The following is a 16,144-nucleotide window of genomic DNA, read 5'->3' on the forward strand; positions in this document are numbered from 1 at the left end:
TAAATCATAGACAATCAATAATCACATCTAAATTATAAGCTTTTGTATGATAAAAAATCAAGCTTCAAAAATAGTTATACATCTAATTATTCTTTAACATATTATACGCTTAATGGATTTTTGAGCATTTACAATAATTTTTTTCAATTATAAATATAAATGGTTTACTAACTGAACTAATCTTATTTAACATATACTTAACCGATTTGATGAGTTTAGATTGGTTATTTTGAAAAATAATTCAACATGCAAAAAAATAATAGTTAACTTAAAATGAAATTTTATTTTTGTATTTGCCATGGAAATTTTATCCTTTAAGCCTTAAAAAAAGTAAAAATAAAATAAAAACTCAGTCTTAGTCCTTTAAGCTGATTGTTGTTTTTAAATAGCCAATATTTCTCTCTCTCTCTCTCTCTCTCTCTATGTTTATCAAGAATGCCAATATTTCTCTTTTAAATATTACATAAATATATATATATATACATATATATTTTGCATAAATTATATATAACATATTTAACATATATAAATATGCATGTTTAGTTATTTTGACCCAAAAAAAAAAAAAAGAAAACATAATCACTATATTAACTAATACAAAAATAAAAAAAGAGTTTAGATAGAAAATAATTCATACGGACCTATTAGTGAATTGTTCTTTTGGGCTGGGCCCCGTGACCAACATCGTATTCTCACGTGCGTGAGAGAATAGCCACCTATATATATTATAAGTGTTCTTATCTATTCAACAAAAATAAATAAATAATTAACAGTGTCCTTATCCACACAAACTTTCACCTACTCAACTCAGGTTGACACGTGGATCTCACACTTCCCTCACCACAACCACTAAAATCTAATAAAATTTAATATATAAGGCAAAATTCTGCTCTCTCTTAACGTCGTTATCAAAATATAACCGACAATTGTCAGCCGTCTATCTTCCATTACATTTTGTTGTCGGTAGACCTGTACACGGGTCAGGTCGATCGGATTGGAAAAAAAATAATAACCATCCCAATCAAATCAAATTGATCAGGTTTCCACCGATAACCTATAATAATTCAATTCAATTCAATAATAATTAGGTTGGATGAACAGATTAGGCTTAAAGTTGGACCTATAATCCTTTATTTCTCTCTTCATTATTTATATTAAACTTATTTGTTTTGTAAAAAATAAAATAAAATAAATTTAATATCCAAATTTTCTTCCTCAATGAAAATACCTCGATCATCATGCAAATCCTCTCTCTTTCTCTATGCAAACCCTTGGTCATCATGCAAACCCTCTTTTTCTCTTGCCCTCTTCTCCCCATTTGTGTCATCCTCTGAAAACTCCCCTCCTTCTTCATCTCATGCAAACCTTCTTTTTCTCTTGCCCTCTTCTTCCAATCTCTACCTCTATATCTGTATCATCCCCTGAAAACTCCTTTCTCTCTTCATCAACACTCTTTTTCTTATTTTACCTCTTTAACCATTTCGCTTTCATATTCCTTGGTTTCGCTATTTCCAAAGACTCACATCTTTTTCAAGCTTATCGTCAACACAAACAAAAAATAATAAATAAATAAAAGATTCTTCTTCTTCATCATGTCCTTAGAACTGGCTAGGTTTCTCTTTGCTATGATGTCGATAGTCAAACTAAGATGAATGGTTAGTGATGACTAGGCAGTGGGAGAGAGTCGAAATGGAGAGAAGAAGAAGGAAAACCAATTTTAGGGCAAAATAGATTGGGAATTCTTAATTTCACGAGTTATGACAGTAATAGGTAATAACGTACGGGTCGGGTCAGATTATATTGGGTTTTTAATTCATAATGCGATATCCGACCCAATGAACTCAAGTGGAAAAAATTAACCCGCAACCCGCCCGAATAGCATTGATTTCTTTTAGGTGGCGTTTGGTATGCAGGACAGGATAGATCCGGATCGGACAGGATTGGATCGGATAGAATAGTGCAGTATTGTGTTTGGCACAGTTATGGACTAAATGGTAGATAAGTTGTCCAACGTTTGGTGCAGGATCGGACTGGATTGGATTATTTTATAATTAAAGTTTTATTTTTATTTTAAATGAAAGTTTTAAAAATTATTGTTATGTAAAAAAAAAAAAAATCTTATTTATATTAACATGCAAAATTTATTTTTTTGTTTTTACACCCATAAATTACGTTAATATATTGTTTTGAACATCAATTAAAATAAAATTGACATATGGTAAATCATAAAAAATAATTAATAACCAATAAAAAAAAAGCTAACATTATGCCAAAGTTAGCATTTGGTTTTACTTGTAACAATTACTACATCCATATTGGCTTTTACAAGGATAATCTAATTGTATAACAAATAAGTAAATACACACATTGATAGTACTCCAAATAAACAACCTAATATAAAACCATTACGCCACTCGTTGTTCAATTGAGCACGTGTATATGTGGTGGGATTTTGTATTGGATTTGCCTCATTACGATTTCTTATCATTTGTTCTACAAACTAAACATATGCTATTTCAGCTTCTTCAGTTGTATTATAGGCTTGATATAAATTTTCTTTAAATCCTTGCACTTATTGATGACATTCAGGCTAAGAATTATATATCTCTGGTTGTCTACCTTTAAATACAACATAAACTCTTTTCCTTGCCATTCAATATTCCTGCATATAATAATAAATAATAATATAAGATAGTAATATAATCAAATAAAATAAAATTAACTAAAGCAATCAAGTGCGTGTTAATATTCTAAAACATAACACATAATGATCAATTATCCTTACATGCATAATTAGAAACCAATATCCAATACCTTACAACATATGTCCATAAGTTTGAAATTGAATTATTCATAATTGTTATCCACTCATACATAGATATAAATATATAATCCACAACAATACTAATTTAGTTATCTAAAAATTCATTAGCAAATTCAATCTTCTCCGCATCCATTTTCATAATCTTGAAAACCTCTATGTTTGATGGATCCAATCTCATTGCCTTAGAGATTCTGAGATTGTCTTTAATAGGAAATCCTAACCTATCAAGCTCCATAGCTAAGTATTGTGGATAAGTGATATCGAATTTTTCTTGTTTTTCTAACATTGCAGCCAATTTACTAAACCATTTATCCACTACATTGTCCAACCCCTTTAGGATGTCATCATCCTTCGCTTTATTTTTCCTCTTCCATCTTGCTTGGGATTGTGTAGATGGTTCACTATGTGTTTGATTAACAGACATTGGAGAACAAATATCATTAAATTGTTCATTTGCAACCTCCATATTTATATCATTAACCAAATCAATTGGAGTTTGTGCTCCAACTCCTGTTGCCCGATCCTTTCCAAAAATATTAGCAAGCCTCTCATACACGGGAAAATGTTTACTTCTCCAACTTTTTTGCACTTGGATTACACTAAAATAAAGAAAGATAACGTTTAGTCAAAAAAATAAAAAGATTAGTTTAGACATGCTAGAAATAAATTTTAGGATAGCAACCAAAAAATTCAATAAAACTATATTTCCTAAGAAAATTCAAAACCTACACATATGCTTTCCAAGCATCGTCACTGTCAACCTCCACACATTTAAGAGAGTCATTCCATCCAAATCCACTTTTGTTGAGCATGTCATATATTATACCATATTGCTTCTTCCATTTTTTCATCTTTGACTCAATATGTGGACTTGCTTGCAATTCCGAATTAGGACACATCTCGGCTAGTTGCCTCTCAATCATATTCAATGTGCCAGGTTTAAATGCTCCTGTGTTACAACGTTGCCCACTAGCTACAGCTTCATCTAAAATATTCAGTAAAACCTCTTCCTCACCTTTACTCCAGGTACGCCTAGCTTCATTTCCCTTGTTATTGTTACTGCAACCTCCAGCTTCCATTGCTATTCACGTATAAATTGCATTATTCCAACAACACCATAACAAGATGCAAGAAATTTAACATGATTCTCAAATGTTGCACTTAATATAAATTAGACTTCATACAAATTATCCAAAAGATTAAACAAACAATAATATTTAAGCAGTTACAACAATCAACATAATATTATACAGAGCAATCAACTACTAACCACGACGACCTCTCCACTCATCAAACATTTGCTTAGCTAACTCATCTCTCCAGTTAGTCCATTGACTTAAGGAAGCAATTGATCCTATAATGTCCTCGTCTGCACTAATGTCCACATCTTCCACCCTATCATATTCAATTTCTCCAGGATCAAGTGTCATTTCTCTTCTAATCAGATTATGTATAAGACAACATGCAGTAATTATCTTGATTTGTGTTGCAATTGGATAGAACGATGGACTTTTTAAAATTGCCCAACGCATTTTAAGAACCCCAAAACATCTTTCTATGATATTCCTAGCAGATGCATGCTTCATGTTGAAATACTTTTGATAAGTTGTGGGTGCACAACCATCTTTCCATTCGGAAAGGTGATATCTTATTCCCCTATATGGTGCAATAAATCCTTCACCATTAGTGTAACCAGCATCCACTAAGTAATAACAACCTATATAAAAAAAAATCTCCTATCAGTTTATGCACTGTTAGTCCATTACAATGAAAAAATTAATGATTGGTCTTACCTGTTGGTACTTTTAAGCCATTTGGTCTACTTAATGCATCTCGAAGTACTCTAGAATCCGAAACGGAACCTTCCCAACCAGATAATACAAATATGAATTCCATATTCGGATTACATACACCTAAAACATTTGTGGCTATCTCACCCTTCCTTGTTCGATATCTTGGCTTATCGATTTCAGATACTTTCACCTTAATATAAGTTCCATCTAATGCTCCCAAACAATTCTATGTCACAAAGAAATTCACTCACATAAGATAATACTACAAATAATCTAACTGTAAGATTAGTAATCAAACTATTCCACAAACATACCTTAAACATTTTCCATCTATCATCCAAGCAATTATCTGACACAGATTCAGGTTGCCTCAACAAAATTCCATGTAAACGTAACACTCCATTCAATACTGAATTGACATATCTACTAACTATTTCCCCCGATCTATAGAATCTACTTATAATTGTACAGTTCTTTGCATGATGAGCAATTATGTGCAAAAATATGCACACTTGCTCTTCCAATGTAACAGTACCATCTCTTTTAACATAACCATCCTGACGTAATAACTCACATAAAACACCAAATGTTCTCCCATCCATCCTCATTTGACTAATACAATTGACATCTTTATCTAACAAACTATTTAAAAATGATGTACGCAATTTAGTCCCCCTAGTTATTCGATTCCTAACTTCTCCATTATTTCTCCTTCGCCATGCTACATACATATACATAAGGAAGACAACTATAAAGCACGAACAAAAAGATTGTATTGTGAATAATTTTCTTCGATCCATATCTACCAAAAAAAAAAAAGGACAAAATAAACAACACATTACATGGAATGTGATCAAGTGATAATTGATAAAAATTACATGGAAACTTCTCTATCATTAAGTGATAATTGATTAATTGCTAATTTATTCCCTTATTAAGTGATAATTGATTGACACGGTCTACACCTTCTCTATACACATTATAGTTGAAAACTTAAAGTAAAAAGTGGATTATATATTTATTTATACTCATCTAACTAAATATTTATAGATATATAGATATATATATATATATATATATATATATGTTAACATAAAAACAACATATATATATATATATATAAATTCTCTGCATAATCAAGTTAAGCAATGGTCTCTACTTGGCGTCAGTTCTTGAGAAACTCAACGCTCATAATATATAATTAGCTTTAGAAAATTGGAAATATGATCTGTGCTCATTATTATTTGTCCCATAACAACTACCAAACTCCAAATAGAACTTTAAAATTCAAAATGTTGTCCTATTTAATTTATTCTAGTACTTCTTGCTTGACCAATTGGGTAAGACTTCAAGGGCCTGATGGAAGATGGAGACATTGGACGTAGTAGGACAGAGTTGATCGAAGATCCAATTTCACGGGTTTGATTTAACGATTTTAATGATCCACTAGGTCCACCAACCATAGCCTTGCAATTTTAATTTTTATTTCCACTTGGATACCTTCCTTCTTTAAAGTCGTACATTAATTCAGAGTATATTAAAATAATATATATAAAAATAAAAATAAGTTGCAATCTTTATACAAATTTGTTCGAAAACTAAGTTAAAATCTTTTATATTCATTTTTAAGTTTTCAATTTTTTCTTTTTCTTGGAACAAAGTTCTTTAAAAATTGTATTAGCATCTTTATTTTTCATGAGAGGTTTTCTGTAAATATGATGATAATGTAGCATATTTAATTTTAATTGAACTACATGCATGTGCAAAGTGCAAAAAGAAGCTAGTGATTTTAAAAAAGGAAAAGAAAAAAAAAACAGAAGAAGAAGAAGAAAAACAGTTGTTGGACTGCAAAAGAGACACCAAATTTACCAGCTGGTATGATGGACGAAGAGAGAATGATAAAGGAAGAAGCTGTCATAGACTCTGTACTCTACCAATCTAGTACATCTAAGAAGCTTTTTGTGGAGGTACTCAAAGAGGAAATTCAACAGAGGGAATCAGCATTTTGAGTCACATTCATCATTAACGTAGTCTTTTTCCTCTCTGGTGAGCTTCCTTCTTCTATAGGAGACTTGACAAATCTAAGGTATGTAGGTTTCATGCTAAACCAACTAGTGGTTCAATTCCTATGGGAATGACTAATCTCACTAAGTTTAATAAATAAGCAACTGGGTACTAATAACTTCACTAGCCATTTGTACTAGTTCCGACATTTCCTTCATGATATATAATGACTGAGGTTGCAAAAACAGTCCAATGCTAATGAGAAATCCGATTTATTACTTTGACGATAAGCTAAACCAAGACTATACTAATAAGACCATCCTAAACTTCCTACATGAGCTTGTTCTGTCTTGATAGCCTCCAACAATTCCTCAATTTTTTGTTGGGATACATTATTATCTCTGGCCTTAAATTCTCAAAAGAATTACCTACCTTCTTTGAAATATTCCATTTTTATATATGCTGGCTAACAGCTATGTATATGAAATAAAACAAAGTAGTTAAGTGTTTTTAAATCCTAATGAATGGCTAATTTTGTAGGAAAGAGTGAACAAATTCAAAGGAGGAGGGCAAGTCCAACTGCTGTTTTTCCTTGTGTTAAAGATGTTAAACCAAGAGCAGTAGATTCCTTGGACACTTACCGGCCAGATGAAAAAATCTACATCTGACGAAGTTACACTTGAACAGAGATGAGATAAGATTTCTGCATATATGTTATAATACAGAGATAATGAAGAACAAGTTGGTTTTTGTAACAGATGTTGCTGTTAGAAACGAAGAGGTCTTCATTGGTTGGGAAATGTGGAGTTGTTGGGGATTGTGAAAATGTTATCTGCAATGGGGTTGATGTGGTTAAGTGATGGTGGAGGACAAAAGCAAAGAGTGGTTGAGCATGCTAGTTTTTGATAGAATGAAATGGGAGGGAGGAAGAGTGGGATGGGAGGGTGGGGTTGAAGGACAAATGAGAATGGAGAGAGCAGAGGAGTGTGGAGGAATAGATGGATACTAGAGCAAATTTGGTTGCTTTGTGTTGGTGGAGAGATTTGTACTAAAGAGAATGGATGGAAAAACATTACAACACCCATGATTTCAGCCCACTTACCAGATCAGGTGCAAATGGGAATGAGAAACTTGTATTAAACTATTATAATATATATATATATATATATATATATATATATATATATATATGTATGTATGTATGTATGTACATACACACACACACACACCCCATACTATTCAGCTTTAATCTTTTCAAAACATCTACTCTAAGCTATAATTGTTGACATGGAACAATGGAAAGTGCTAAGGATCGTCACTTTCCCAAATAAGGTGTTTATATGTTTAAGCTCCATCAGTAAGATTATATGTTTAAGCTCCATCAGTAAGAAAATCTAATTTATTCAAAAGTTCTAACTGCCAACATTGGTCAAAGAATCAACGACTAATGAATGATAGTCTCTTGACCCTTTGTTAATGAAGTAGTGACTGGTTGGCTTAAGTCATCAATGATATGTAATGTATTACCACGCAATCAAGTGAACATATTTAAATCATTAACAAACAATTAATTGAGGTTTTAGCTTCTAATTTCATTTCACCATATCCATAGGTTTCACCACTCAATGGAATTTACCAAAGAGATAAAGAATTAAGCAACGAAGAAATCCTTCCCCAAAACATAAATATAGATCCAAAATAAAAGAGAACACAGATAAATAAGTTTTCCAGCTGTCTTGCACAAAAGTACTGTTCACGTGCAAACCAGCACCCCTTTGGTAAAATGGCCATATCTTCATCTAGAAGACTCTAAATTGAACAACATTTGCTTTTAGGTGCCATAATTTCATAAGTTTCGAGCTAAAAAATGATGTACAAACCCGAAGAAGAATAATGAAATGATGATGATGGAAGATCGACAAAGCAACTGACATTTCCCAAAAAAATTTAATAAATTTTCAGCTAAAAAAATTAATGTAAAAAAACAAAGAAGAAGAACAAGATGATGATGATGGCAGATCGATGAAACAGAGGAAGGATGTAGCAGAAGATAAACTCACCAGAAATCAACTGCTTCAAAGGGTAGTTTAAGCCTCCAAAATCAAGCTTCTTCCTCCTGAATATCAAATCAAGCCCTAACATAAATAGATCGAAGCTTATTTCGCAGATCAACAAATGATATTTCCTCAAAATATTTCATAATTTTTTAGCTAAAAATTAACGTAAAAAACAAAGAAAAATAACAAGATGATGATGATGGAAGATCGACGAAACAAAAGAAGAAAACATGCTCATCGGCCAGAGATGCTTCGAAGTGGATGGTGATGCGAGATCGAAGATGCTTCGAAGGGGGCAGCCAGAGATGCTTCAAAGAGAGCTCAGTCGGACAAAAGTGACCCAGTCTCCAGATGGGTCAGTTCTATCCCCTTCATTTGGGATAAAAATATCAACGAGACAAACCTGTCCCCCTCCCATTTTTACTTTCCAAACACTGGACTGGGATTGGGTCCTGTCCTGACCTGCCCAGTCCTACGTAACAAACATGCCTTTATTATTAGATTGGGTAGGATCGGGTCGGTCGGTTACAGGTTGACAGGTTTAATGAACAGCCCTAGTTGCCGTTGCCATTGGAGAAAAGCAAATTCTTTTTTTTTTTTTTGTTTTTTTGAAAAATTTTCTTGCAGTGTAAAATAAACTTTACATAGTTCTATAAAAATTGAAATGATTAAAATATTATTATTATGATTTTTTTTTTTACTTTCTTATTATTTTTTTTATTTTCCTCATCAATTAAAAGATTTATAGGAAACCACATCATTTGCTGCTACAGGCTTCCAGGGTTTGGTGTTGGTTTCCTAAGTTTTAAGCCTTCCATTCTTAGCTTCCATCGAAGACCAAATTGTCCAAGCCTCGGGCCACCTCGATGTTTGCAGTTCCCTACTTCATAATAAGTACTGTTGCTTAATGTATAGTAAGGAAAAAACTTGGGACATAAGGAAAAAAACTTCTCTCACTCCAAGCCTCTTTAAATAGAAAACAAAAATACAAATTGGATTAAGAAGCTAGGCTAACTTGGGACATAAGAAAAAAACTTCTCTCACTCCAAGCCTCTTTAAATAGAAAACAAAAATACAAATTGGATTAAAAAGCTGGGGCTTTCCCTATCTTCTTTTTTTTTTTTTTTTTTGGTCCTTTTTTTTCACACATACATTCTTATTTTTTATACACTATCAATAAAAAATACAAAATTTATATATATATATATATATATATATATATATATCTATATATATAAACACTTATATAGTTCTAATATCTAAGTTGGATGCATACTGTTTAGGTTTTCTCTATTGGGGTTTACTCCAGCTAGGATTTTTCTCTTCTCTTTGCATGAGATTTTTTTTTGGGGTTAGGTTTTCTTTTCTTTTGGCATAATAATTTTGTTTTTTGATCGTCACGGAACCAGTTCAACCTATATTTGAATGATAAATTAATGTTTTTTATGATGAGAGTATTCAATTAGTTTTTGGCGAAACTCACAAGAATGTTTGTGCTCAGTCTATAACTTGCTAATTAACAGGATGATTGTTTACTTTAAAAATGTTTAGTCATGAGGCTTTTCGTGTGACCATAGTTAAAGCTTGGTGACTTTGTGGAGAGGTATAGATTGTTTCTCTAGATGGTAGTTTTATGTTATTCAAGTTTCAATCTTAAAGGTATAGAGATAAAGTTTTTTTTTTTTTTTTTAAGTCCTTGGATTTTTTATAAATCTATACTTTTATTAGGAAAAGTTAATAATGAGCTTTCACTTAAGGATATATGCATAACGAAGGATGCTTTTTGGATTCATGTCTTTAATTTACCTTTCATGTGTCGCTCATATGAATTCGCTAAAGCTATTGGAGATTCATCTTGGAAAATTGAAGCAAGTGGATTTGGGTGAATATGGTCTTTGTTGGCGTTCTTTTATGTAGTTGAAGGCTACCCTTGATGTTACAAAACCTCTTAAGAGTGATTTTATGATTACTGTTGCTTTGAGGCATAATATATTCATTAAATTCACTTATAAGACATTGCCAAATATTTGTTTTTGATGTGGTTGCATCAGTAATGTGAAATTGGATTGTTCGTCTCCCCTTTTTGGAAGTACAAGATCTTTATGGATAGGGATGTAAAAAAAAAACTTGAAAGCCAAAGCCCGATCAAATTCGTTCAAAAAGACTAGCCCAAATTCAACTCGAGCCCGATATGGCATGAGTTTTGATTCCATTTAATTTCTATTTGGGTTGACTTTAGATTTAGGGTATAGAACAAGCCTGAAGCCTGACCCATTAGGCTACTTGTTGGGTCGGTCCTAAACCCAACCCAATTAGGTAGCTTGATATAATTTTATAATTTTTTTATATTTTTATTAAATGTATTATAAATATTTATTATATGTTAACTTGTATGTATTTATTATTTGTTATAATATAAGATAATTTATTAACAGTAATTCTAAATTTATAAACTAAATATTTGGTATCCCATGACTTTGCATTATTCATTGGATTTACTTTTCATGATTTAAAGAAAACATTTGCATCATTTGACATAAAATATTTAGCTAATAAATTTGGTACTTATAGCAGTGTCTATTTATTAAACTATTATTTTTATTTTATTATTATAAAGATGTTTTAAACAAAAAAAAAAATTAAATCAAATTTTAAAACTCATCTAAACTTTAAACCTGAAGCCTGAGCTTCATACCCAAGCCTGAACCCCAGCTCGATACTTATAGGGCTAGATGGCAGGTTTTAGATTCAGCATATCAGTATAGTCTAGCTTGGTTCAGTCCAAATTCTCTTTCTAGCCTCAAAAAAGCTTAGCCCGAATCTGCTCGAGCTCGAATTTACACCCCTACTTATGAATCATGGATGTGTGCAATGAAAAGTTTGAAGAATGTAGTCTGGGGGCAATCTAGTAATGCTACTAAATCAAGTTTGAAGGTTATGATGAAATCATGTTCAAATTTTGAGAAGTTGCTATTGGGTTTCTTTATTGACTGTTTAGTCGGATTTTGCTAAAAGCAATTATTTAATAGTGATTGCTATATTAGTGTGGGTGTTGTTTCTAATGATGATGAGATTCTAGTTCAAAAGACATTGCACTTTTTAGGGTCTTCTTCTACTCCTCAATTATTAGATTATGAAGTTGACAAGACCATCCCGAAATCCATCTTGGACATCTAAAATGGTCCAGTTTAGGGAATCCCTATCAAATTATCTATTGAAAATCCCATAAAACCTCGTTTTGATTTATATATAACCTAACGACATAGATAAAGTGTCATGAACATTTTTAATAGAGTATCCACAAAGTCATGAACATAAATATCAAGGGTTCTAAGCCCAGAAACCAAGAGAAAGAAAGATAATATTAGATAATATAAGAGTCATACATATTACATTAATCTATCAAATCAAACAAAGGAATACAAATGAACAAATGCAAATTATTGAAAGCGCTTAATATATTTTATACATCAAAATCAATAAAAGGAAAAGTATATATTATTGTCAAAGTTAAAGGTGAAAAAATAATATATTAGTAGCAGAACAATATACAAATAATGAAAATGACTTAATGTGATGTATGTAACCTGTCAGCGAAACTTAGAGGAACAATTCAAAAACAAAACTATGAGAAAGTAGAATAAAATAATAATATGAAAATAATTATTTATCTTCAAACCTTTCTTTCAAAACCTTACTTTTATTCTTTTGAAAGTTTTATTATTTTAGAAAATGCTTTTTTACAAAATTCATGAATTTCCCCCCAAAATATAGCAAATCTCATATTTTATATGAAAATATTTGTAAATATGATAACAGTTATAAACTCATGTACTTAGAAAAATAAATCATAAACAAGAAAAATAAATCACAAACAATATAATAGTTCATAACCATAATCCATATGATACTAGAACCTGTGTGTCATCCCCAATACCAAATCTTATCATATGGCTTTTAGTGTCCTAAGACATCATAGAGCTAATTGAAGAGGGAGAAACTATATATCGGTCCTTAATGTCCTAAGGCATCGAGATTAGGATTTCTCAACAAGCATCTATATCACGTGATAATAGTAAATGATTGAATATTATATATATATATATATATAATTACAATTGTATCCATAATCGTATCGATTTTCGTATTTGTAACAATGATATTGCTTGACACACAATATCACATCAACATCTTACATTTATTTTACAACAAAAATATTATTTATTCCTTTATATTCATATCCAAAAACTCATTGTAAATATTTGGCACATTATATGCAAATCATATATAAATAAAGATAATATGAACAATAAAATAATCAAAACATAAGTATTTCTTTGATGCTAGAAATATTATCATATAAAGTTATATCACAAAAATCAATCCAATTATCAAAATCTTTTTGAATACCATAATTCATCATTTTACCATGGACATATTAAAATTTGAAAACTTTTAAAAATTTGCTAAAAATCACATAAAATGATAACTTACATATATGTATCTATATATATATTCATGTATATATATATATATATATATGAACATATATAATTATATAACTATAATATATCAAAATTTTTTAAACACTTCAAAACTATGAAATTATTTTAATATGCTCCAAAAATATTTATGAAAAGAAAATCTACCCACAGAAATACAACTTACTTTTAATCCGATCAGATCACTTCTAACCTTCATCCCGATGCCTAGATATAACAAGAATACTTCTTAAGCTTTGAAAAATTAAATCAAAGACTTTTAGTGCATACGGATTACTAAAATGGATCAAAGTTATACTGAAAACCTTTGGATCTGGCATTCAAAATCAGGGTTTTTCACTCTAAGGCTAATTTTATAAAATTGAACCTTTTGTTGGTTCCTAATAGCATTAGAAATATATTTTCAATACCAGTTTGTTCTTAGATTGTCCAAACATAGTCAAATTTTATTTGATATTAAGATAAATTGACCTAAAATAGAAATATACTCAAATAGTAACCAAAATTGACATATCATATACCAAATCAAGTTGTGGAATGGGTAACAAGTTGGTAAGCTCATCTTGGTCGAAAAACATCGTTGGTGATTGAAAAATTCTTCCAAAGTTTCAATCAAACCTAAGACTGGTAGATCTCTCAAACAATGCAAAATTGAGGCAAATGGAGGCCATATTTAAACTTAGGGTCCAAAATAAAGGGGATGATGTATAGGACAGCCTAAAAAGGCTAAAATCCAATGAAATTTCAAGTGATCAAAAAATTATGTCACACCGGTAAAAATGGTCGATCCTAGCACATCACTATTGGGTTTGGCTGGATTTTTTATGGGAAAGCCAGAAATCTCATAAATAAACTATTTATGGAGCCCGTGTAGTATTATATGGTCAAATTTAGGCTCAATTTTCTATTTCAATTTTGGTAGCATAATGAACCTAGGTGGCTGGCGATGGGTTGCGATGGGTGAGAACTGATCGAGTTTATGGGGGATTTGGGGGTATTTTGGATGTTTTTAATTTTTTTTAACCTAGGAAACACTTTTCCATGAATATATAGGTTCTTGTGTCACTAACAGATAAAATTTAGACTGGTTTGGATACTGATAAAGTAGTGATGGTTAAACCTTTTCAAAACAATAACTTTTTAATCATAACTCAGAATTAAGCGTGTTGCGAGTTTATATATTTATGTCGACAAATTCATGCAATGGTACAAGAGTCAAAGCCAAATTTTATATTTAAAACAAAAGTCAAACTTGATGAACATAGATATCCAATTTAGTCAAATATAGTCAAATTGCTCAAAATTTCAAATTTAGGGGTTTTCTAAAAACATGTTGATTCAGAAGTAGGAATTGATGAGTTGATTCGAAAGTAGGAATTGTTGTGGTTGCAAAGATCTCGAGTTACTTGGCTTTAGGATGGAGATAAGAATACGACATTTTTTCATACTTATGCTACTTCTAAGAAAACATCGTAAAACTATTTTTGACATTTTTTATGCTTCTAGATTGTGGATTTCTTAGGATATCAAATTATTTGGTTTATTTTTTAATCATTATTATTAAACTGTTTTAAATTTAATTGATGGTAGCATTTGATATGAATAATAAACATTTGCTTCCTTTTCATGCTGATGAAATTCGAGCTAGTCTTTTCATATACATCCTTTCAAATCTCTTAGGCTTAATGGTATGCAAGTTGTGTTTTTCCAAAAGTATTGACATATTGTGGGTGACTAAGGCTTGTTTAAAATTTTTGAATGCTATAGGTCACTTGAGATATTTGAATCACACATTGGTTGCTTTAATTCTGAATGTGATGTTGCCTACTATGCTTTCAAAATTTCGTCTGGTTAGATTGTATAATGTTCTATATAAAATCATTGCAAAAACATTGGCTAATCGATTTAAAAAGGTTCTTCCTTTTTATTATTTTTGAGGAACAAAGTGATTTTGCTCCTAACCATCAGATTACTGATAGTGTTATGATGTCATATGAGATGGTTCATACTTTGCGTCATAGGCAAGGCCATGCGGATTACTTATAATGTTATAATGTCATATGAGATGGTTCATACTTTACGTCATATGCAAGGCCATGGCATTTTATCAATGGCTTTAAAGTTGGACATAGGTAAAGTTTATGATCGTGTCGAGTGGGATTTTTTGAATAGGATATTGACTAAATCAGGGTTTGAATAGTACATTTACTAGATCAGGGTTTGCAGATCAGTGGAGTAGATTAGTGATGAAATGTGTAGCATTTAGTTCTTTTCTTTTTAAATCAATGGGAAGTTTTATGGTTATTTGATTTCGAAAAAAGGATTACGTCAAGGTGATCCTCTGGCTTCATATCTCTTTTTAATATATGTTGAAGGTTGTCCTTTGTCTAAGACAGTGAAATTTATTCTTTTAAAGGTTGTAGCTCAAGCAATTCCCACTTATGCTATGAGTTGCTTCTGCTTGTCAAGAAAAATTTGTAATGCATTTCATAGCCTCTTTGCTCATTTTTGGTGGGCGATTCAAAAAGCTATTGGAAATCTTGGGATTAGCTCTATTATTCGAAAAGTCAAGGTGGATTAGGTTTTTGATATCTGGTAGATTTTAATAGGGTTCTTTTTGCTAAATAATGTTGGAGAATTCTTGAAAATCCATTGAGTTTAGTAAGTTGTGTTCTTAAAGCTTGGTACTTTCAAAATAGTTCTATTTTGGATGTTAGTCTTGGTTCGAGGCCTTCAAAATTGTGGCAAGGACTTCTATGTGATTGGGGTTTGGTTAAGTAAGGTATGGTTGACGTATTGGAGATGGAAAATCTGTGTGTATGTTTAGGGACCATTGGCTGCCCCATGTTGACACTCTTTCTACGTTTGTTATACCTTTTTCAGGATGATATTAAGGTCTCTTCTTTTTTAACAGCTTCAGGTGGTTGGAACCGTGATTTAATTGATAGTTACTTCTTTAAGGAT

General features: G+C 31.2%; 1 protein-coding gene and 1 long non-coding RNA gene across 2 annotated transcripts; both read right to left on the reverse strand.

Moving 5' to 3' along the window:
• Positions 1–561: 561 nt before the first annotated feature.
• LOC112493472 (uncharacterized) lies at positions 562–2,137 on the reverse strand. Its single transcript, XR_003057953.3, has 2 exons — positions 1,229–2,137; positions 562–1,054 (listed from the first exon to the last, which is right to left on the reverse strand). It is a non-coding gene; the product is annotated as an uncharacterized LOC112493472 (long non-coding RNA).
• Positions 2,138–4,089: 1,952 nt separating this feature from the next.
• LOC132804036 (protein ALP1-like) lies at positions 4,090–4,720 on the reverse strand. The gene is made up of 2 exons (XM_060817916.1): positions 4,618–4,720; positions 4,090–4,526 (listed from the first exon to the last, which is right to left on the reverse strand). The coding sequence occupies exons 1-2, from the start codon at positions 4,718–4,720 to the stop codon at positions 4,090–4,092; spliced, it is 540 nt and encodes a 179-aa protein (XP_060673899.1).
• Between the last annotated feature and the right edge of the window lie 11,424 nt (positions 4,721–16,144).

The sequence above is a fragment of the Ziziphus jujuba genome, chromosome 6 (genome assembly GCF_031755915.1).
Source record: "Ziziphus jujuba cultivar Dongzao chromosome 6, ASM3175591v1".
NCBI lineage: Eukaryota > Viridiplantae > Streptophyta > Magnoliopsida > Rosales > Rhamnaceae > Ziziphus > Ziziphus jujuba.

What these genes read in the sequence shown, in the direction of transcription:
- LOC132804036 (XM_060817916.1), bottom strand. Translation starts at nt 4,720, where the DNA reads ATGGAATTCATATTTGTATTATCTGGTTGGGAAGGTTCCGTTTCGGAT. An exon ending in TGGCTTAAAAGTACCAACAG is followed by an intron (nt 4,527 to 4,617) that starts GTAAGACCAATC and finishes GTTATTACTTAG; the next exon opens with TGGATGCTGGTTACACTAAT.